The 23,931-nt window shown below is 41.8% G+C and overlaps 2 protein-coding genes across 7 annotated transcripts in view; one reads left to right on the plus strand and one right to left on the minus strand.

The window, feature by feature from the left end:
- Window positions 1-16,152, plus strand: part of skap1 (src kinase associated phosphoprotein 1) — a 46,134-nt gene extending 29,982 nt beyond the window's left edge. For 4 of the 6 annotated variants that reach the window (XM_085169652.1, XM_085169649.1, XM_085169651.1 and 1 more), the window contains 4 exons: window positions 123-176; window positions 280-389; window positions 7,727-7,829; window positions 8,169-16,152. In XM_085169652.1, coding sequence (XP_085025778.1) covers window positions 123-176; window positions 280-389; window positions 7,727-7,819 — 257 coding nt within the window. In that variant the 3' untranslated portion in view covers window positions 7,820-7,829; window positions 8,169-16,152. Of the gene's footprint in view, window positions 1-122; window positions 177-279; window positions 390-2,552; window positions 7,149-7,726; window positions 7,838-8,168 lie in introns of those variants that run through there. The other 2 variants (XM_085169650.1, XM_085169653.1) reach the window with 2 other exon arrangements.
- On the minus strand, window positions 10,880-21,919 carry snx11 (sorting nexin 11). Its single transcript, XM_085169632.1, has 7 exons — window positions 21,715-21,919; window positions 19,732-19,771; window positions 19,374-19,460; window positions 15,373-15,473; window positions 14,061-14,156; window positions 13,737-13,961; window positions 10,880-12,679 (listed from the first exon to the last, which is right to left on the minus strand). The coding sequence occupies exons 2-7, from the start codon at window positions 19,753-19,755 to the stop codon at window positions 11,497-11,499; spliced, it is 1,716 nt and encodes a 571-aa protein (XP_085025758.1). The 5' UTR covers window positions 19,756-19,771; window positions 21,715-21,919; the 3' UTR covers window positions 10,880-11,496.
- Window positions 21,920-23,931: the final 2,012 nt, after the last annotated feature.

The raw sequence follows: 23,931 nt of genomic DNA on the forward strand, positions 1-23,931 counted from the left end.
AAGACAAGTTTCTTCTTTGATGATTAAATCATGATTTGAGCATTGACCAAAGTAATTGTGATTATGAGTAATCCCACTTCTGCACCTGTGACAAACCTTTGTTTCCTTTTTTGTTTGTTTAGATGAAGAACTTGGAAATCCAGGTGATGAGAGCGACGAGAAGAGCAGCAAACAAGGTTTCCGCCTACGTCTAGTAACTTATTTATTCCAGCCTAAAGTTTCCCTGCATCTACGTCCTGCTTTCTTCTATTTAAATGTGTTCCCTGTGCTTCCTTTCAGTTTGGTCCTCAGATTATTCCAACTACTACCAGGGTTTGTGGGATTGCCAGGGCGACGAGTCAGACGAACTGACCTTCGAGAGAGGAGATCTCATCTACATCATCAGCAAGGTCAGCATCGCCATCAGCACAAAATAATCCGAGGGCTTATTTAGGCTTTTTTCACAACTCTTTGTTTTTCCCCTCGATCGTCCCCAATGGAAATCCGTCCCTAATGGAAATCCGCCCCGATTGCACGCTTGACTCGTAGATATAATTACAGGAGCAATTACAGTAGTTTAGGATAGGATGCAGTTGTGTAAAACGTGCAATTATTTAAGGGTTAAACAACATCAACTCCAGTAATCACCTCGTCCTCATTTACTTTCTGAACATGCTGATATCTCCAGCATCTAGATTTGTCCGTTAGCATCTTGGTGCAGCACCAACAGCGGTGCTGTCTGTTCGCGGGCCACTAGGGTGAAGTGCCATTCGGGCGCTGCGTAATGGTGCTGTTGTTCATTACGGCGCCTCTATCACAGGGGTTAATTGAGTAGGCAGCCATGCGAGGCTCTTCCTTTTCTGTCTGACGTGAAACTGCAGGTGAAGCCATCCTGCATCTCAGCTCTTTTCCTTCAATCTATTTCCTTGTGTTTTATGGCCATCGTGTAGTTACATGCGGAGTATCTACCAGGAAAAAGACATCCTACTGGAAATCGATGGCTTGTAATTTGGGTACTTTTACTCTGCTGTGTGCAGGGACTTGTCTCCACACTGTTGCTATTGGTTGGTTTCAAATTGAATCATCATGTTCTGTGTTTAGACTAAATTATCTGAAGAGGAGAGGCAGGAAGAAGGAACTCCTTTTTTTCTTTTTAAGTAATTATGAGATAAAGATGAGGAAATTATGTATTTAGTGTCATGATTTCTTGCATCTTTAATCACCAGTAGATGGTGGTGAATTTTGAGTATTTGTCCTTTTTTGGTTAACAACAGTTTCAGTGCAACAATCCTTTCAAAGAGGTCAGCGTTTTGGATTTTGATGTATGAATTGTGTCAGCTTGTGCTGAAGGAATGTGAGCCTCCTCTTTATAACAACAGATAAAGCACAGGTGAAAAATGCCCCTCGCAGAAGATGGACTTATAATTGCAGTTCTTTTGGCAGTGGCAGATTAATGAGATGCCAGGCTCGTCTGTCTGCGTGTGCTGCTTGATAGGGGGAAATGTCAAAACAGCCACATCAATTTTTCACAGCGATGACAAAAGCACTGTACTCGGGGAGACAAAGGGGTCCTGGCTCTGGGCTTCAGATCCGCCTCAGATGGCCTCGGCCCCACTCGCCGTTATTACTTTTCACTGTATGCATCAGATTACTGCCTCGCCAAAGACCTTAAAGGCAAACTAAGTCCAGGTTGGAGGCAGGAGTTTGCTGTTGTATCTCACAATCTTAATGACAGAGATTACTCTTGTTTTGTCAAACTGGACGCTGGAGTCATAACAAGGTGACAGACCACGAGAGAGCGCCCTAACTGCCTCCTAATGGACTTCAAGCGAGCATTGTAAATTATTTAAAGGTGATGCCCGCACGACTTCCGAATGTTTGGTTTACTGTGACGACACGGCTCCACCCGTGTCCCATTCTGCGTCCTAATAGCATCACATCACCTCATGAATAGCATTATTTGGATTATAGCCTGTAATCGCCTATTCATTTTAATGAGCCCTCGGGGAGGGCTTCCCTGTGCCTTCTGTATGTACACGCAGACCCCCAGCGGCATTCAGTTTTACGGGGGGAATTCCTAAGGACCCTGACCTCGATGAGTGAAATACGGGCCCTTGGCTAGAACTCAAGCCCGTCGCTTAACGGGGGACCCAGGCACACGAAATGGCCGTAATAAAACCAGGGCCCATAAATTCTCTCAGAGGGTGGGAGGCCTGGTTGTCTGTGCTGTTATGTCAACACTGACCATAATTACAAGGTAATAAGGACACGCTCTAAGTGCTAAATCAATGGTGCTAACAAACTGTTATTTTTAAAGCTGCGATGTGATTGACTGCTGAAGTGCAGAATGGGATAGCCACAGGCGTGGTGTCATATGGCTGTGAACTGAGGAGAACATGCCGATTGTATAAAAGGCCCTCATCCATCATTATTGATCTCTCACTTACTGTAAAGTGGGAGCATTTTTACTGTATTTGTGTTTTTCCTCCCTCTTGTGTGTTGCTCTGTGTGTGTGTGTATCACTGACAAAGTAAATAAATTAGAAACCTCACAACTCATATGAATCCCATTAGTTCAACAGAATTAATCTCGCAGACCGTGCCGCCTGGTTTCAGCGATGCCTAACTCTGCCCTCCGCCGATGCTCAGCCCGCTGAAACATGAGGTAGAAACGCACGCTGAAATCCATCATGTGATTTTTTTTTTTTTTTTTGCTCTGGCATTTCATTTCTGAGAGCTTGCATTTTTCTGATGCACATTATGGCTTTACGCTGGCATTTTAGTGTGTGATGACAAATACGGGTGAGCACAGTTCTTTTTTTTTTTTGCAGTATCACACTCTCCAATTTTAGATTTAAATTGCAAAGATGTTTCAGCCACATCAGGAGCGCTGTAACGGCATCATCGCCTCGCCGGCGTCATGCAAAGGGATATTATTTGTAGTAGGATTTAAAATGTGTTAAATTTATTGTTCCACTTCCCGCTGACGCATGTAGTACCTGTAGTGCTTTGTCTCTAAAGCCATAAGGTGCATTCTTGCCCTCTAATTTATGGATCCACAATCAAAAGACGTGGGCTCTACAGGTCAGCTGTCACATTCCTGTATTCCCACAGGCACTCATGGAGAACGGCGGGATGGAGTGGGAAGAGATTTATGGCACAAACCCATCCAGGGTCCTTAAAACTCTGGCAAGTGCTGCCCCTGCTGCTGCTGCTGCTGCTGCTGCCGCCGCCGCCACCACCTCTCTTCCTCCATCCCGTCCAACCAAAATCCAGAGAGAGGGCGGCCGGCCAGCCAATCCGGTGCGGCTCCCAAAGAAAAGCGTCACTGCACATTTGGCCAAAGTGTTCAGCTTGTAAGAGACAATGAGAACGTGGACACCACTGACACCTTGTGGTGGTTTTTAATCGCTTTTTTTAATGAAAACTTTTACAACCACTGAAAGCTGATTTACGCCCTTATAGATGTACTTGTTGAGGGGTATAATCGCGTAAAACTCAAGCTCGGATATTCACAATTTAAATTATATATTCCATGTTGTGTCCTTGCTAGCTGGGACAGTTTTTCGTCATGTTGCCTTCATGTTCTCCTTTGGCCCTCTGCGTGCAGGCCACACCAACTGAAAGCAAGTGAAGAAAAGGAAAAGTGGTCAAATAATCAGATGGGAAAAGTCAAGCCAGGGAGACAAAGAGGAGGGGATCCCTTTATTCTTTTGTGTGAACCCTGTCCACCGCCCCCCCTCTCTCTCTCTTTCTCCTTTTCGCTGTCACACAGCCATTTAAAGACCCCTAGCTGCTATTGTGGCCATAGACACCAAGACGCTATAGACAGGCAGAGACATCCTATTTACCACCCAAAGTAGCAGGGGGTGAGTCTGGGGTTTGGGGTCATGCAGGAGGCAGCGGTCATCCCCCGGTCAACTACAGTAGGTCATTATTCAGCCCAAGCCAATAGCCCAGAACAGCGTCCGAGCAGCCCACCCCCCAATCCATTCTGCTTAATTATTATAAATGAGGGGCGGCGTAAACAGCCATCATTACAGACACTCAGTGGCATACACAAATCCACTTTAAATTGCTATTAAGTTAAGGAGCTATCTGTAATCCCAGGCGTGCATTAGAAAGGAGCGAGTAGGTTTTCTTTTTATTAAATCTCATCGTCCCTGAGATATTTTCAAACGTTCTCATGCTCTGTCATGTTTCCAATTTGAAGCCAATTCGCTGATTTAATTAAAAGCCCACTTGGAAAAAAATGGACACCAAGTAGCCATTTCCATCTCCGGTTAAGCCGAGTTATCATCCGTGTTTCCGAGTAGATTTCGACCTCCCCACCCCATCAAAATAAAGAGAAGATCCTTCTAGCCTGAAGTTTCAGGTGTTATCAGTTGTGAAGTGTACCTGTGTGAGCGGCGAGGAGGGCTTGCTAACCTGATAACAGGTTACTGATGGTGTGCTTGTGCCTGGCTGAGGTGTCCATGTTTCTTTATTAGGGTCAGCAGTGATGGAAGAACTGCAGAGAGCTGCAGTGCATGTGGAGGAGAGCGGGGAATAAAAACAGAGAGGATGCAGGCGGAAAGGTTGCTACAGGAGAGACGTGGAAGAGAGGAAAAAGAGGAGGTGGAGGAGGGGGTTGGAAATGGGGAAGGAGGGAGGGAGGGAGAGATTGTAACACCCAGGCGGCGGGTTCAGCGGCAGGGCAATGAGAGACTTCCTGCGCTCCATCATGCCCAAGGCCTGCCTCAGTCAGCTGGTGGCCGTGGAAAGATGCCTCATGTGTCAGGCTTATTAGCACTCCCCCTAGTTTGTATGCATTTGGGATTGCACGAGTGTGTGTGTGTGTTTCGTGTGTGTGAGGAAAACATGTGGTCAGGATCCGTGCAGATTTTTACACGTGAAAAAGGTGATTTTTTTTTCTTACCTGACACGAATATTAAAGATGTGTTTTGTTTAGGCGGATAATGGTGGCGTGACACGACACCTGCCTTCGCCCACCGCCCTCTGTCTGTCTCTCTCGGTCGCCACATCCAGCCAACCTCGACTCACCTTCTCCCCGCTTCGAGGCTCGGGGTAGCTGTCAATCTGTCCTGCGGGTCGGGGAGCCGTGAGCGATGGGCCTATCAGAATGCCACCATTAGCCAGCCCCCTGAGTGGTAAATAAACGATCGCGCCGGTACACTGCAGGTGTTGTCATGGCAACCCACTCTCAGTGCCAGCCCCGCCCACACCCGTTCTCCCCCACCGCCACCCCACCTCTCCTCTTGGTGGAGGAGTCACCGGGAGGTCAGCGAGTCAGCGTGCCGCAGCCGCCACGACACGGCGCTGTTCGCCCCCCACCACCACCACCACCACCTCTCCTCCCCCTTCAATCTGCGCCCAGGTTGCAGCAAACACAGCCTCACATACGTGTCACCTCAGCACACGTTTCCCAGAAGTCAGACCCCTCAGGGAAACCTTATTTTTCCCCCTCACAGGGAACATCTTCCATTTTAGTCCCGAGCCCAAACGTTTATCTGTGCCCCGTTTGCGAGTTTCACGGCCTGAAAGCCAAAAAACAAACAGAAGGGTGGGGGTTGGGGGGTGGGGGCATTGAGGAGCCTAGTTTTTGTCATTTGGATAATTTAGTCTGCAAGCCTTTTGGAATGTCCCTATTACAGCAGGTGTACTCTGGATGAACCCATTTCAAGTGTGAGGAAGATGGACTCTGCACGCCTGACAGACTTCCACCGCCATTGGCACCCACTCCGTGATGTAGCAGTTGTATTAAAATGGCGACGCTGATAATCCAAAAGACCTTTCTCAGGGAGAATTTGAGACCGACTGCACAGATGGGCCGCGGAGATAAATAAAACTCTCTGTCACTACGGTTGGTGGAATAGTGCTGCGACGCCCCCAAGGGAGAGAAAAACTGTTTCGCTCCCTCTCTCCGATGCCTCCCCCCACCGTCCGTCTGTCTGCCCTCTCCTCCTCCTCTCCTCACGTTCTCCGAATGGGAACCGGAGCCAGCTTTCCGCAACCGGGCTTTTCCCTGCACGGTCTTATGGGGAGCATAAAAAGGCCATTTCGGCCCTAACTTTCCCCTTCGTTATGAGCTCAGACAAAGCGAACTGTCAGTTTGTCAGAGAGCCAAGCACACTGGAGCATCCCAGTCAGAGCTGTCAGAGAGGTTTGCAGGGGGAAAACGATGAGGCCTGGGTGGACAATCTGCTTATTGTGGGTACCTGTTTGTGCTGTTAGAACACTTGAGCCTTGTGGTTTATTACCGTCTAAGCGGTTCATCCATCCTCGCTGTCCAAACACCGCTCATTAGCTGCAGGCCTCATTCCTCTGGCTGCAGAGAGGTGTCAGGTCCGGATGATCGGCTAAACCTCCTACACGATGCCTTTCATCATGTCAACAGAGTGCGTGTGAACCAGAACCTGAATCTGAGGCATGCACTCAGCGGAAAAAACCCACCAATTTATTTTACATATGTGTCTGCACGTCTGTGATAAACTGTCCGCACGATCGCGTCGGGTCTGAAAAAGAGGAGAGATGAGTGGCACTGGGGTTTCTGCTCCAGTAGGGTGGCTTGTGCACCCACTGCCAAGCCGATCGCTTTCCAAATATTGATCCAGTACAGATCTACTCATAGCCCGGCTGCTGTGATCAGATCATCATGCAGCGGTTCAGTCATGTTCCTTAAATGCTTGAAGCAGATTAAATGAGCAGCTTCATTATTTCAATGTACAGGTCTGGAAGCAGTGCAAACTGCTGTGTTCCCTGTATAAGTGTGTATCAATTAACTTACTTACATTTGATTCGGCTTAAAGTTAACGGCGATTCTTTCAGCTACAAATAAACACACACAAAAATCCCTGTTTTCATTGAGATTTAAGTAGATTTCCCCCATGATAACCAAAGCATATGTTCAACCTCTATTTATTAATTTTTAAAGCCAAATTTTAGCCTCAAATAAATTTGCCTACATTATATTTTTAGGATGTTTTCTTTCAGTTCAGCAGATGAAAAATCAACATTTCTGGGGTTTCTTATCTGCACAAAGACTCAGATGGTTGTCAGTCACAATACATCCTCCAGATCGATATTTATTGTTTGTTCTTAGCTTGTTTTTTTTTTAAAATCCCCATTATTATGCTTCTGAACTGTCCTAATTGTAAATAAATGCTGTAATCATAAGTAATGAAAAAAAAAGGTGTTTATGGGATTTTTTTTGAGGCACAGTGGATTTAATCGGTCACCTTCAACCAGCATTTATATTTTTCTGAACATGCGTGTGAAATAATCCGTCTTTTTTGTGTTGTTTTTTTAATCACAGTACAGAAATGAACCCTCGTTATAATTAGTCTGGGGAAACGGGCCAGCTGTGGCGATGGCTTTGGAGCGGTTAAAAAAAGCTGTTTTATTGTAGACACTCGCTGTCTCGATAGCCTTGTTTACCGTTTGCCTCATTTTTTAATGAAAACCCTGGAGGCTAATACACCAAAAGTGTCCATTAGGAGTGCCGCGCATGCCTCTTTGTGGACGGGACCTCGCTCGCCTGGATTTCCTGCGCCAGAGTTGACGTTAAGCTTTTTTACCCTAATAGTTTTTCTCTGGGTGTTAAAATAATTCAAATGTCTCCTCTTGTGTTCAGTGGTGTGTCAAATCAGTATCAAAGTGCAGGTTTTATGCCTGATCCCGCTTTGTTTACCTGTTGCTAGACGCCCTTTGAGCCTCACCGCTCCGTTTCTTCTTTTTTTGGGGCCCAGGAGTACAACATTCACGGGTGGTGGGTCGGCGAGCTAAACGGCACCGTGGGCATCGTCCCCAAGGACTTCCTGCAGCCTGCCTACATCCTCTGAGCTCCAACAGGTACCGAGGTACTCTCTTATCATCAGCATTATGGACCATTACTGTGGCCTAATACACAGAAACGGTCCCCCTGGTACTCATCCAGATTGCCACTGAGGTATATGCAGTCGTTGACCTGCCATTTATGGCATCTGCTGGCTGGAAGAAGTACTGCATAAAGCAATCCGAGTGCTGCAATGGGCAATGGGCGAGGATAAATATATGCAACAGAGGCATGATTACAGCGTCAGTTGTCCTATTTAAGAAAATGATTCCCTAATGCAGTCAGATAGGTGCAGCTTAAAATGAACACTGAATTATTAATGCGTCCTTCTCTGATACCTTTCTTTTTCTTCACAGCGCTGCGGCTGCCGGCACGTCCTGCCATGAATTACTCTTGACACATCTGTCAGATAAGCGTTTGGCATTTCAAAATTATTCCTTTTATAACAATGTAAATTATTATATTATCACCTAAACCTGCTGCAGCTGTACTTACTCTTGTACACTATGAGCCATTTATAAAAGCTTGTTTAAAGAAAAAAAAAATCAAAGTGCACACTAGAGCTGGAGTAATTAGTCTGTTAATCAGTTTTGATAAATGATCAATCGTTCTAAATGTGAGATTTCTCATTTTCTTTATCTTTATAAGTCTCAACCACTGTTTAGAAAATTCAGAAAAGTGCCAAACTAAACAGTGAATGTGTTAATTCAAATAAAATGACAGACACATCAATAATTAAAAGCACCATTAGCTGCACTTTTAAGTGATTAAGAATGTTGCATGCATGCATTTATCAATCCACTGGATACATCTGAAAACAGGACGTTGATTGTTAGTTTATAAATAATTTCCTCATAACTGACATAAGAAACAGTAATGTAAAATATTTTAATGTAAACTCTGCTCGGAAATACTAAAAATAAAATATTGTGTGCTTTTGTTTCTGTTCTAAAAAAAGGGGGATTTTTAAAACTGTTTATTTGGAGCCACTAGGTGGCAGACTTGCTTCAATGTCTTGAGTCATGTGTAAAAAGCTGTTTAATAAAATGACGTGACAGTAAAGAGGTAAGGGTTTTATTGAAATAAAATAAAATTATCATGTGCACATGTACATGGATACCATCACTCACATTACCCTCGTACTCTTTGACATCTGTATTTAAACAAAACTCAAAATAAACCCCTGTAACTATTTCCAGGAACAAAACCAGTGAAACGTTAAAATCCCTCCACAGCTTTGATGCAAACAGCTTATTAAAATAAAGTCTGAAACCTCACAAATAGAACCTGCCGGTCCCTTTTAAATGCAGCTTAAAAGAAGCAGAAGTGTTGTGGGAACAACGTCGCTGCCAAGCTGCAGACAGGTTACAGGCAAGACGACCAGAATTTCCACAGCAGGCATTCAGGATGTGTTTGAACTCGCTCATTACGACGCCAGAGGACGACGGCACGATCACACTGGACGTTTCACAGTGGTCAAACAGGCGTAAGCTTAAAAATTTTGATATAACTGATAAATTACAGGATTCCTTTTAGTGATAACTCAGTTATTGTACCTTTCTATTTTTATTTAGCTTTTACTAGAATTTAGCTTCCAGATTAGGTTTGCTTCCTTTTTCCTTTCTTTTTTTTTGTTAATTGAGGTTAAGTAAAATAAATATAAATATTAATTTATATAAATAAAATTCTATATTCATATTCTATGATTAACCCAAGGTTGTTAGTTTTAACTAAAACTCTGTAATAAAATCAAGACCAACTGAAATTATATTGATAATGATGATTAAAATGAAATAGAAATAAAAAGAAAATTACTTTAACTTCAGTGTTTGTCTGGTAAACTTTTTGTTGTTTGAGGTTTAGGATGTCTAACTGCCTCAAAGGGGAAAGTTTGTACTGTAAAACCAAAAAAAGGTTGACCAATGACAAATATCCTTTATATTTTAATATTTAAGTAAACTAAAATCAACACTGACGCTAATAAAAACTGAAGTGAACATTTTCAAACCCACTCGGGGAATCAACAAATTGCACTGAAAAGGAAAGAAAATTTAAATAAAAATGAATTTGAAAATACAAAACTGCTGTACTTTAAGCGTATTGTGTAGTATGCAATAATACGCTTTACATGCAGATAGATGGAAAATCCATCATAAAATCCAGTGCATACAGAGTAATGAGTGATTTCAGACACACTCCGAGTTGTGGAGAGAGGAAAACACACATGTGTTAATCACGACTACATTTCACGCAGGGCAGGTCCTCTTTTTAGATGAGCCTCAGTTGACACGCGTTTTACAGGTGTCTGCTGTGGAAAAAGGCCCGCTGGAGTTAAAGCTCACACGTGTGAGGAAGAGTAAACTATTCTTAAAAATAACCTGTGCCCATCTTTCCTGAATGGAGTGTATAAATTATAAGTAAAAACTCTTAGTGTGTGTAAAACCATGTCATGGCCCTAAAGGTGCAAGGCATCCATTTCTACTTCATGAAGCTGTATAAGCACAAAACAGGAATCACATTGTTACAGATCAGAAGTTCAAACAGGAGCCTGTGTGCATTTCACAGGTCGATTTAAGTGTGTTGTTTCCCCTCTCATCCTTCAGTAATAAATACCAGTTTAACGCATGATCAGAGACGTGTGCGTATGCTTGTTCTCAGCCCGAGTATCATCCTGCGTTAGTGACCAGCACAGTGAAAGCTGTGAAGAATTAATATAAGCCGAGTATAACAGAACTATTTAACAGCATGTGAAGCACATTTAAAGAGCAGTTAGGTCTCATTTGAGGCTCCAAATGTGACGAGGAACTCTAGATTTAGAGAAAAGTTCACTTCGTTCAATGTCTGTCGTGAAAGAAAATGTGTCCACTGATTATTTATTTTAGTGGCTTTCACCATTCCTCCTCTCCTTAATGGGAATTTAGAGATCCCTTTTTCAAAGAGATTTAAATAAAGGTTTTTCACATTGATCTTTTAAGTGCTGAATTTCCACTCTCTCTGTCCACTGTAGAAAGCAGTGTTGTGTTTGCAAGTTAACCCCCTCCAGGGTTTTTCTAGGCTCAAAATGGGCCTCAAGGGTCAAAGTCAATGCAAAGACTCTGTGTTAACATGCTTTAACTTACAAAAAGAAAGAAAAAAGTCACAGTTCTGGTGATTTTGCTTTAGTAGAAAGCCAAAACCAATTTAGTGGGCACTAATTTTTTCATATGCAAGAAAAACCCTGACCTTATGTTGGCATTTTTGGTTGTTTATTTCTTTAATTAAATCAGGAAAACATCTCTTGATGGTCAGTATGAACAGGAACCACAAATTCCACTAAGTTTCACTACAGACACAAAGGAATGTGAACTTATCCTTTAATTTAGGTGCATATTTTGCCTAAATTTAGCCCCAGCTGTTTCCTTACTGAAAGGCCTCAGAGTATGAACGTAAACTTAACTCGAGCACCTTCTGCTGTTCACTGAAGCCAAATGGAGAAGTGAAGCAGTCAGGAGGGAAATCAGATCCGGTACATAACAGAGAAATTCTAATGTTAGATTCATGCTGTTTTGGAGGTGTTATACCTACATGACTGAGAGTGTGAGGTGTGTCTCGTAACCCTGACGATATGAAGACGCTGTGTATGATGGGCAGAGTTTGGAACAGAGCGTTTGATTCAGTGGATCTATATTAGAGGAAGACTCCTAACTAATGCACCTCCTGAGTCTCCTCTGAAGGTGAGAGCGTGGCTTCCTCCTCGGTACATCTACCGTCACCCAATCCACGAGCGTGGCTGGTTGCTAAGATACTAAAATCTCCATTTTCAGTCAGATCTCCTGCAGTTACAGCAGAGTTAACGTCTGCAGATTTACTCAGGTCACTGAGGGTGTATTGCAGGTCCTCATCCTCCTGGGCAGAAAGGTGCCGTTTTACATCAGGATATCCGTTTACCTGCAGGTCCATGATGTTTTTGCTGGATGCCTCCACATCTGACCAGCGAGTGGCGTCTTCAGGAGGAGTCTTCACAAAGTCGTTTGCGACCTGGATCGAGTCGTCTGCCTCCTCACAAACGCTTTCCTCGTCACTGACCTTCACGATGCTGTCGTTGGAAGATGGCAGAGAGGAGCTGACCGTGTCGCCCTCGTCGCTTTCATCTTTGCTGCCAGAAAAATCCACTTCCTGTGTGTCATCACCATCCTGTTCCACCGCAGATACGCCGTTCACCATGTGGGCCTCGTCACTGATTTCTGACTCGAGCAGCGTTTCCTCGTTACCTCCTGCTTTGTCGCCTTTTTGGTCGTCGGCGTTGACTTCTAGAACATGAACCTCATTAACCTCAGAGATGACGGGATTCTCGGTACAGACGTCTTCCATAGCTTCCTGAGATCTGGCATCACTTCCTAAAATGTGTTCATCACAGTTATTTTCCTTAAAATCTAAAATCTTCTCAGAATCATCACATTTTTCAGGCTCACAGTTGACTTTTCCTTCATAAGCATCCTCATTACTCTTCTGCAGCTCCACCTTTTCTTCTTCACCTGGAGGTAAAACAATCTTCCCATCGATCACGCTGTCCTCAAAGCCGATCCCCGTGAACGTGTGCACCTCCACCGGAGTCTGTAACCTCTGCTGGATCTGCTCAGCAGAGCTAAGACTCTCTGGACTGTCCCCCAGATAAAAGGTTGCCTCTGACGGGCCGCTGTCCTCAAGAACCGATTCAAGAACGGCCTCAAGATGGTTGCTCTTCTGGGAAATCCTTACTGAGCATTTCTTCCTATGGTCCTGATCATGGACCTCCAGTAAACCTTCTAGAGGGTCAGCGTCACCACATGAGACGAGCTCCGGGCTGATGGTCTCATTAGGTTGTTGGCAAGGTTGATGAGGAGCCGGGCTGTGGAGGAAAACGGGAGCAAGGGTTTAGAAATTGTTCAGTTTAAACATTTTATACATTTAATGAGGAGTTGATACATTGCTACTAAAGGGGAGAGGTGTGTGGAAAAGCTCTAGAATACGGAGACTATGCTGGTTAGCTCAGCTTAGCACAAAAACTCCAGAATGGAGAAGTAATCATCCAAAAAAAAAAAAAAAAAATTCATAAAAAAAAAAAAAAAAAAAAATCATAAAATCAATCATCCAATCCCAACAATTTACATCTTTTTTTGTAATGTGTTAAACAAGATAAAGAAGAAAGGGCTCTATATAACCGCCAACATTCAGCCGAATTAAGAACAAGCAGCAACGTGTAGGACTAAAAATCTGCAGTTCCTGTTATGGCCACTTGAGGCTGGCTGCAAATGAGTCAGTCCCCCATAGACCGCCTTGTTAAAATGCCCAACTTTACTACAGAAAAAAACATATTTATGGTCTAATACAAAAAAGTTTTGGCCTCTTTGGGTAAATATTATTTTAACTCATCGATTTGGAAACTTCTAGACTTCACCTGGCCTTCTCCGCCATATTTGTAGTATTTTGTGCCTTTTGGAGTATTTTTAAAGTGATCTGTTAATATTGTCTGCTGTGTGTTTAACTGAGCTAATAAGTTTGTGACTTTTGGTAAGTGAAATTCTAGATTTTTATTGGTTATTTAGGAAAACTTAAAATTCAATCCTGTTGTGCAAATATGGATGCTGCTGGCTTAAAAACCAACAACAGCGACAACAACAAATGCTAATGCTGAGGCTTCAAATGTCTCAGTTGGTTAATATAAATAGTCTATTGTTTACAATCATAGAGTGTATATAAATGATGGACATAAACATATAGACATGTTATATATACTCAGGTTTTAACATGGAAGTCTATTAGATTGGCTCACTTTTGGAGTGAGCCTCAAGTGGGCATTAGAGGTACTGCAGTCATTGTTTTTAGCCTGTGACATTGGTTGCTGTTGCAATACACCCGTATGCATAATCATCTCTGTAGGTACAGTTCTGATCTTTTTCACTTACCTTTCCATTGATTCGTAAGAAACGGTCAAACATGGCTCCTTGATCAAATCGTCCTCCTGTGCCTGAGCTAGCCCCTGATTGGACGAGGCATACGTGAGGATGGCATCTGTCACGGAGTAAGGGGTGTGGCCTTGGACACAGTCCTGGATGTGACCGACTGGCAGCTGGGTCTGTAGAAAGAGGTGGAGCTGGCTGTCTGACAGACAGACGGTCATGTGCACCACTCTACAAAAAACAAAAAGAAAAAAATGACAGAGGTAGAACAAGATTAGAAAATGCTTGTTTAGACGATCAAATACTGATTTTAGAAGAAGGAGAACTGACTTGTCCAAGAAAATCTGAAGTCCCTTTCTTCTCTTCTCCAAAAAGTCCTCATTGATGAAGGAGAAGAAGGATTTCCCTGGAAGATCTGGGACTGGTCTGTAAGGATAAATAATAATAATTATCCATGTCTGTGGAGATAATTATGTTAAATCTGTCATAGAAACACTGCTCCAGAAGTGCATCCTCATATTTCAGGTCGCCGTTTCTATAAGCAATCCCAGTGAACCAAAGCACTCAGTCGCACTTTTTTTTCTGGTTGGTTCTGTGTGTCATCACTGAAGAAACCTGAGATTAAAGGAGGCTCTTTCAGACATATCTGTGAATCACACAAAGCTTATCTCATAAAGTCCAACAATAAAAACATGGAGCTGGAAATGAGCAGAGTAGAATCACGTTAAAGCAGATGAGTTTCCTGTTCAGTCCTGTTTTAATTTTGTTTCAGTAAATATCTGGCTCTTAGCTGCTAATGCTCCACAGAGCAGCTAATGCACATCCATTTATTTTCTTAACCGTTTAACCACTAACGTGGGCTGAAGCGTATCCGGCTATCACAGAGAAATAGGCAGGTACACCCCGGATAGGACTCCAGTCGATCACAGGCCTAACCCTCTAATCAGAATCACCAGTTAACACAAGCAAATCCAGTGAGTGTACAGTCAGAGGAAAGGAGGAACATGCTTCACAGAGCTAAATGGAGTTTCAGGCATCCCTCTACTAGATGAGACACAATTCATCTTTGTAAAAGACAGCCTTAGATCACTAACAGACATTTACACAAAATGTTTAATTGTTGTTGCTTTTTGTTTCTCCAGACTTTGTCTTTTTTTGTGTTTTTCTGGAAATCCAGGATGCTTAAAAGTCTTTTCCTGATTGTTATTTTGGGATTAATAAACCCCGGGTGGCGACCTGCTCTCATCTCCGTCTTTGTCATATCTCGTCTATAATATCCTGACAATGACTTGAACCTGGTATCCAATACCCCTGCACTATCCACTTTGTATTGTCTCTGTCCTGTTTTTATTTATCGTACAGTTAATATTGTGTAGTTATCATTATAGTATTGTATAGTTAGTAATTAGTACCTTTTTAATCCCTTAATTGTACCGAAATTTAGCACATTTATTTTATAATTTCTAGTTTTATATCTCTTGGAGATATATCTTTTATATACTTGTAAATGCACCGTGTGAGGCTTGGGGTGAATTTCGGTACACTGTATACTGTGTATACTTCTGTATTGACAATAAAGTTCTTGAATCTTGAATCTCTATGAGGACCAAAGAACAGAACAAAACTGGACCAGCTGACTTACACCAAACCGGCGTTCTTCTGCAGCTTCTTCTTGAGCCACACAAACTCACTGTACCGCCGCCGCACACAGGATGTCTTGGCTGTGAAGGCTTTACTGTTGGTCTGAGAGAAAAAAATAAAAGTATTAAAAATGAGAAAGTTGGTGATATTTTGAGGGCTTTTTTCATAATATAATTAAAATCAAAAGGCACAATAGCCTGACGTCGATAGAAAGAGAAGGGGGGAAAAGGGTGTTGTTCTCTGTGCCGGAAATATTCAAAACTACATGAAATGCAGATTCTTTCAAAACAGAAAAAAAATAAGCCCCAAATATTTCATTTACTCCTGCCTAAAAACATAATAAAGAGTCAGATATTTTTAGGCCAGTGTCTGGGTTACATCCGGGCCAGGTTTTCAGCAAACTCATGCCACTGATGATCACACTCATGCTGTGACTTTAGTGAGTCAGGTTCCAGCTGGTGAAACTTCTGCTGAGCTCATGAAGTTATCACATGTCTGATTTGTTCCAGTAACATGTGACACTTTCTAGTCATGTCTACATAACAATGAGGTCTGTGGTTTTTAAAGAAATAACAAATAGAATCCAAATTCACGCTTTTAAAGATGTAAAATAAAATTGAATTAGGAGCAAACAATGCCAAAACTACAAGTTTAGAGAAAGAAGAACGGAAGCGCTACAAGGTCCTGACATCTGATCCCACAGCACGCTTTGGTGACGCAAGTAGGATTACAAAGGTCATGGAAAATGTGATAAATATCATCTGCAAGTAAACCCTCAGGGGGGAAAAGCAAAAGCAAAACAAAGCATTGTGGTAAAACGATATTTTAACTTTGGTCGTTTTTTAATCCAAATTAGTTAATGTGTCTTAAAAATGTATTATTAATTCATTAATTAATAAGCAATGTACCAACACCTGTGACCTGGTACATTTTTATCACCTCTGTCGACATTCTTGACAGAGGTGATATTTTCTTGATATATATTATTATGTATTTTGTATATATTGTGCTATTTCTTAAATGTGTAAATCTGTAACATTTTGTAGTGTTAAATAGTCGAGTCTAGGGATGGGTATCGTTTAGGTTTTATCCGATACCGGTGCCAAACCGGTACTTTTGAAACGGTGCCGGTGCTTAAACGGTGCTCAAACCGGTGCTTAAAGAATGGAGAACACAAAATTGGTCCAAAAACCTCTCATGTTTAGCTGTTTTTTTTGTAAAAAGATAACAATGTTAGCCTTTTCTGCAGCTATGGGGCATATATGGTATCACTCTTGGCTGGAAGCAGTGCTTAAACAATGGAAAAAACATAAACTTTGTCCAAAAACCTCTCATGTTTAGCTGTTTTCCACTTTTTCTTTGGTCATTTTAGCCTTTTTGGCCAGGGTGAAGGGAGTATCTGCCATCAAACAAGAAGACAGCCGCATGTAACTATGACAGTGTTTGCTAGTTCACCTTACATGCATTAATGTAATAATGTGGTTAGCCTACTCAACGTAAATTACACATGAACAACATGAAGCTACTCACGCAGAGAAGAACGGCTGCTGCTGCCATCATCATTTCTGCTACACTAGCAGGTCTCCGGGTCCGATAACAGGCACCACACCCGCAGTAGATGTGCACGGTGTGAGGTCTAGCAGCAAGCTATCAAATACGGCGCATTTCTCGGCTTTAAAAAAAAAGCGCTATGCGTCGCCAGGTGTTTCATCGGATTCGAGGTGTTACCTCCTTTGACAGTGTCACAGTATCAGCTTAAAGCACTTGTTGCAGGCTGCTGAGTTTGCATATTTTGCTGTGAAGTACAGCCAGACTTTTGACTGCTTCGCCTTGGGCATTTTTAATCTGTAGCTCTGCTCTAAAAGAACTTACGTACCTGGCCCCGCCTACTATCCTCGGAAACGTAAAATGATTGGCTAGAATCTAAAGTGTATCACAGCTCAGGAAAAAAAAGCACCGAAATAAAGCACCGAAATGTGCGCTGCTTTTCGGTCTGGTTACTACCGTTTATGTCAGAACCGGTGCCATCATGGCACCGGACACCTGTACCCATCCCTAGTCGAGTCTGTTACTGTACTGGAGCAACTGTAACCCACATAATTTCCTTAGGGATTAATAAAGTATGCCGATTCTGATATAAAACACCGGGAGCAATCAATGGGCTAAACTTTTTACATTTCAACCAACAGGCGAGCAAAAGTCCTGCTAAAGATCGAAACTTCTTAAAGATGATAAGAGGAAGACTTTAGACCTTTTTGCTGCCTGCCTAACAATAATGAGTCGCCTCCTGCATCTCCCCATTAGGTATCCTTTATATTGGCCTTCTACAGATAAAGGTCGTGTTTAACTCATGTAAAGTCCTCACGCTTTCCAGAGTTAACAGCCAGGAGACCCCTTGAGACCTTAAAAGTAATAGTTGAGCGGGGAAATTATGAATTATGCATGAAATTAGGACAAAGAATGCGCTTTGTCCACTTAAATTTACAGAGATCTGTGCATTCGCTTTTACTTTCAGCCACTTGGAATGTATTTCAAGCGTCTACTTAAATTAAATCCCATTTATAGACAAATGCACAGCACTTGTGATTTCCCTTTGTTGGACAGGCAGAACCTCTCTGGTGGGTCGCAAAAATGTTTATATGCAGGAAAACCCCTGGTTAGATTTAGACACATAGAGAGAGCTTAGGCAGTTAAATGTTGGACAGGTTTATAGTTACTGTGAAGTAAGAGGCAATAAAAGTGCTAACTTTTGTCCTAAAAAAAGTATTTTTGAGGAAACTGTCTCACCTATGCAACACAATAACATGTCGACAACAAACAAACCCATGTAAGATCATGTGAGGTTGCATAGTTTTACCCAATATCATGAGTCAGCTCCCACAGACACACAGAGGAAATCCGCCCAGGCATGAAGCCTAGCTGCTGAAACAGCATTCCTCGGCACGGCTGGTGTCTCCATAACAACATGAAACTCCTTCCCCCCCTAAAAAAAAAACATTTAAGGAGCGGTAAAGCTCCGACTCTTTTATACTCTTATCTGTTAAAAAACTTTGAAGAAATCCTCGAGTGTGTTGTTTCAGGGAGAAATGTCATTTAACATTCAAGTCTGTGTATTTTTTTGCATTTTATCTGCACTGTAATGTACTCCATCCATCCATCCATCCATGCAGGCATGCATGTATGCAGTGAAACCAAAACCTCCAAAACCCCTGGGATAACTCAAGCATGTGTTGAGTTTGCCTCTTCATTGTAGGACACCAGCACCCAGGAGGCATCCTAGTGAGACGGTGCTCTACCTTTGCTGGCTTCTTTCAATATTGTGGAGTAGCGGCTACATTCTGAGTCGTTCTCAAATGACCGAGCTCCTAACCCTAGCTCTAACAGAGGCACTTGCAGCAACAACTCATCCCTGACCTGCAGTGGGTTCTGTGAACCAGCTGAGAACTATGACCTCAAACTTGGAGGTGCCAATTCTCATAGCTGCGACTTGGCTACACCCAGAAATCCTGTCCATAAAATTTTGACCGAATCAGTGAAAAAAAGGAAGTCCAACACCTACTGGGAATGAGTACAACCTATTACCGTCAACGAGGACCAATGGATTCAAACCAACAATTTTCCTGCTCTGAGGCAGCAGTGCTTAAACACACATTCAGTTTGAATTATGACTCTGGTTTAATAAGTTGATATAACCTGGTTTAAACTACACATTTCTGCTTATAAATGATTATCAAAAGACAATTAAAATTTTTTAATGTGTTAACATTCAAACGGAGACGCATGTTGACATAAAACTACTTGTAATGTTCATCTGTTATCTGCACTATAATCACTACTACAATTAAAGTGTGGAAAGAAAACCTTGTGATGTCCCAGAACTGTACGTGTTCTCTTCAGGTGTTTATGTTTTTTGGTCCAAAACTTTAACCTGAATGAAAATATTTTATCACCCACAAACGCTGTGGACAAACATTTCTGCTGCTGGTTAATTTTCTTACTCACATGCAGGAATATTTTATAATCCACATAGGAGTTCCAGGAGCCTTCGTTCTGAATGCGGGGATCTTGAACCCGCACTGCCACAAACTCCTGAAAGACAGACACACAAAGCGTGTCAGCAGTGCTGTTTGCATGTCTGTTGTGTCATTATTGTGAAACCACCACACTGTTGGCACGACACAGGCCTCTTCTGAGCAACTTTGTTTTTTACAGAGGCTTTTACCCATCAGTCTGTTGTTCTCCAGTTTAGCTAAAGGCTAGTGTGAACATGTGTAGAAAGTTCCCTTTACTGTTCACCAAAAGCAGAACTTGTGTTAAAATTAAAACATTTTAATAAGAGAGAGAGGGAAAAGGTACTTACATCTTCTTCGTGATTACTGATCATCCTACCGAGTGCTGCACTGCAAAGAGAGGAGCAAACAATCAGATCAGCTGCGTCAAAACCTTTTGAACATTGAGAAAGTTTCACCAGTGGCGTCATGAGCTCATGAATCACCCTCTGAAAGAGAAGCTGGGCAGCTCAGACTAACTGAGTCACTCTCGCGCACACTTCTATTTACCATGAGTAGCCCGCAGCCACTCTTTCACATGTGTGAAGTGAGATTAACATGTAAGCTTAAAGTCACAGGTTTTTTTTGCTCTCTTTTTACCCTGACAGAGAAATGCATACATTAACTGGTTTAAAATGAGCTGCAAGCACCACATTTTCACTGATTCTTTTAATTTACAGTACAATCCAAGAGTGATACAGATTCTCCACTGAGGGAATACCTTTTAAATGCAACCTGCTGAGCTGCATCTTACTAACAAGCCCAAAGGAAGCTGTGGAGATATGTTACAGAAGCATTTCTATTCCACTGCTGATGCAGAAAGTGCATCAAAAATTTTTCCTGCTTGCTCCTAATATAGCTGCCAAGTGTATTTTACACTGCTGTGAAATGCAGATAATAGTACATCCATAATTTTCAATGAATACAACTAATCTCAGTTTGATCTAATCAAAAACTAAAGTGATTTCCACGTCTTCTTTGTTGGGCTACATGGCAGTGCTGGAGTTAAGGTGCTAAGTTTAAAGTGATCCAGTTTAACCAGCTGCAGTGTCAATGTGCAGCTGTCATGTTAGAAATGAATGCATGACCGATTTGCAGCACCAGTGTTACCTTTTGTATTTTATTTTATTTGTAATAGGCCATACTCAGTTGGTCCAATTTGTGCAAAAATAACATCCTGCTGTTTACGTGAGAAAGCTCACAGCCTAAAGCAGGCAGCCCGAGTTAACCAATAACGCTGATAATCACCATCATGACACCCGTTATCACCAACTGGGGTTTGAGGTTTTTGTTGACACAAGGAAACCCGAGCTATGTTGAACTTGCTTCATACTACACCTCACAGGACTAAAAGTATGTTGTTTAGTCTTGTTTCCTGCTTTGCAAGCTTCCCTGTTATCAGTAACCAAATACTGGAAGTTGGTTAAACCACTGTCAGTTCAAGTCTTTAATTTAACTTTGACTGACTGGTTTCTTCCACCAGTTCCTAAAACCAGTTTGAAAATGACATAACACTGAGTGAAACCTACACAAAACCCAAAAGTGTCCGCGTGTATTGAGTCCTGTGAAAGTTCAAAGCAACTGAAAAAGGGTATTGATACTCAGCACAAAGTGTAAACTATGACTGCATCCAAACATCAGCTGAATATCAGGACCAATATCCACCACGAAATTGGTTATTGGTCTAATTTAGTATTGATATCACCTCAGAATTTGCAAATCAGTGCTTCCTAATTGTAAACAATATGTACACGGGGGTTTTCAGGCAAAAAGCAGACAATATGTGACAAAGAACATGCTCTTAATTTTCTTGGCCTACAAAAATTTCCCCATGTAATGGTGGTTTTGTGGCCAGTCTTAAATATAGATTCCTCTTATAAAGTGCACTAGCAAATAATCTATAAATAACACACAAGCAGGATGCGTGAGTTCAGCAAAAAAAACGATTTAAAAAAGCCAGGATGATCTACATGTACATAGCTAGAGTCTCAAAATTATCAACACAACAGGGACAATCACTTAAAATCTCCTTTTACTGTTACAGACACTTTTAACAGCTACTTCTCCACCAGAAACACAGCGTAAATGTGTTTTTCTCTGCTTTAGCTGGCATTTCTTGAACCAGTTTGACAACAATCGAAAACAACCACATAGAAGCACCCACTTGGAAGAGGTGAAGACTTAACAACAACGTGTTTCGTTTAGTCTCCTGGCCTGACTAATTGTACTTTTCAACAAGGTGGCTAACAAACAAACACCAGCTGAAGGGCTAGCTCCAGCTAGCAGGTACTTACTTTCATACGTTGGCTGCTGTGGTCTCGCCCGGTCGGCTGTGGTCGGCGTTGCTGGTTTCGTTTGTCGATATTTCAGCTCGATTTGGCAACAAATTATTCAAACACAGAGGACTGTGTTCACCGGCTGCTCCTATCTCCATTTCGCAAAGTCACAAGCTCCACCCCTGTCGCGTCAAGTTTGTACGTCACCGCGTAGTGCAGGGTAGCACGTAAAGAGGGAGGGGCTTGAAAAAAAACCGCTGGCTTTGAAAAGCTAGCGGGTTTTTTTTCTTTTTCAGTTTATTAGTAAAAACAGCAAACGATGATCAAAATGTTTTAATGTAATGCTCAGTTTGCTTAAATATTATGAGTAAAAGTTTAAAGCGGGTAAATTTGGCTCTGTGGATGCGGTACTGTCCTGAGATAACTGAAATACTGATTATATGTAACTCTTTAAAACTATTTAAGACCTCTATTCTTAAACAGTTTTTGAAAGATATTTGTCAGGCACAATAATTTATTTACATCTCAGTCAGTCAAATAAATGCTGCTTGACTGTTGTTGTTGTGTGGTAGGTATGATCAAACTGAAAATACATTTTTATGGAAGCATTTTTTTCACCACTGAAATTTTTTACCACATCAAATTACTCAAAATCTTATTATCTCGACATTTCAACTTAATAATTCAAAGTTAGGGTTAGTGATTAAGATTAGGGTTGTCTGGGGCTTACTAACTCCAAATGTTGAGAAAATAACTCAAAACTTACAAAAAAAGGGTAAAACTCCGACATTTAAAGTTCTTGACTCAAAATTTAGACTTAAAAATGGCAAAAAAAGAGAGAAAAAGTTATCACTTATCAAAAATACTGTGGTGAAAACACACTTCCATAATTTCTGACATCTTTCTAAAAGCACTACTTTTCATACTTTATATAAACGTAACTAAAATACTTATTTCTTATGAGTCTACTATCAGTACTTGTGCTCAGTGCTGAGCAAGAGCCTGGATCCACTGCTCATTTCTTTATATATATTTTAATTCTTTAATACAATCTGAACTAGGCAAGCTTTTAATAATTTTTTTAAGTAGTTTGCAGGAACAGTTCCCTAATCTTCTTTGAGGACTTTCTAAGCTCATCTTTGGATGCTGGTTGGTTTTTCTTCTATTCTTTGTCATGATGACGCCACACTGCTTCACTAATCAGAAGATCTGGATCTTTTAATATGATTCTGCCAAAAGCACATCAGAATTATATGCTGTCCCATTCACTGCACAGAAAGCACTCTGACCATTCAAAAAATACTAAAATAAGAGTTTCTAATAAATACAGTATACAAATATAAATGTGTACAAATATATATGTGTGTGTGTCTACCTGAGTCATTGTAGAGTCCATTGTAAAGTGCACTGTTTGTTTCAGCTTTTATTATCCTGTACTGCCTTCCTGATGCTAATAGCTGGAACAGGTGATGTCCTGGGTGGGATGCGTCCTTCAGGATGCTGTGGGCTTTACTGTGGCAGTGCGACCTTAGAGTTCCTCTAGGAGAGAAGAGCACAGCTGATGATTTTCTGTGCTGTGCTGATGACCCTCTGGAGCGCTGTCTTTTCTTGAGCAGTGCAGCTGACAAACCCCACTGGCATGCAATATGTCAATACACTCAACAGAACATCTATAGAAGGACATCAGCAGCTCCTTGACTATAGGGTGTTGTTTTTTTTCAGTACTCTCAGGAAGCAGAACCCCTGCTATTCCTTCAGTAAAATTGAGGTCCGTGCTTCCAGGAGGCCAGTGCATGACTGATAGAGTTGCATTGTGTGTTTTTCTATCCAGGTATGCTTTTACTGCATTGGCAGTGTTTTGGGATGATTGCAAAATGAAGCCATTGCCTATCAGATGCTAGATGGCATGGAGGACATCAAAACCTGATGGTAGTTTTCTGCATTCATAATTCTGTCAGTTTTAAAAAGATCCCCAACACCATTGGCTGAAATACAGCACCAAACCATGATATAGTAGTTATGTTAGCAACCCAGTCCCTAAAAATAAAAAGCAGCTAAAGGGAAAATATATGAAAGACCCCGAGAAAGCCCGGAGAACTAATTCTAAAAATTACAAGACAGTCTGGGTCCATGGAAGCAAAATATATATAAATATATAATATATAAGCAGTGGCACATTAATGTGTATATACATTTATTAATAAGTAGAAACTAGTTGTTTTAGTTAAAATTAGA

This window comes from Neolamprologus multifasciatus, chromosome 8 (genome assembly GCF_963576455.1).
Source record: "Neolamprologus multifasciatus chromosome 8, fNeoMul1.2, whole genome shotgun sequence".
NCBI classification, from domain to species: Eukaryota; Metazoa; Chordata; class Actinopteri; order Cichliformes; family Cichlidae; genus Neolamprologus; species Neolamprologus multifasciatus.

What these genes read in the sequence shown, in the direction of transcription:
- snx11 (XM_085169632.1), bottom strand. Translation starts at nt 19,755, where the DNA reads ATGATCAGTAATCACGAAGAAGAT. An exon ending in CAGAAGAACGCCGGTTTGGT is followed by an intron (nt 14,157 to 15,372) that starts GTAAGTCAGCTG and finishes TTATCCTTACAG; the next exon opens with ACCAGTCCCAGATCTTCCAG. An exon ending in TCTTACGAATCAATGGAAAG is followed by an intron (nt 12,680 to 13,736) that starts GTAAGTGAAAAA and finishes TTTCCTCCACAG; the next exon opens with CCCGGCTCCTCATCAACCTT.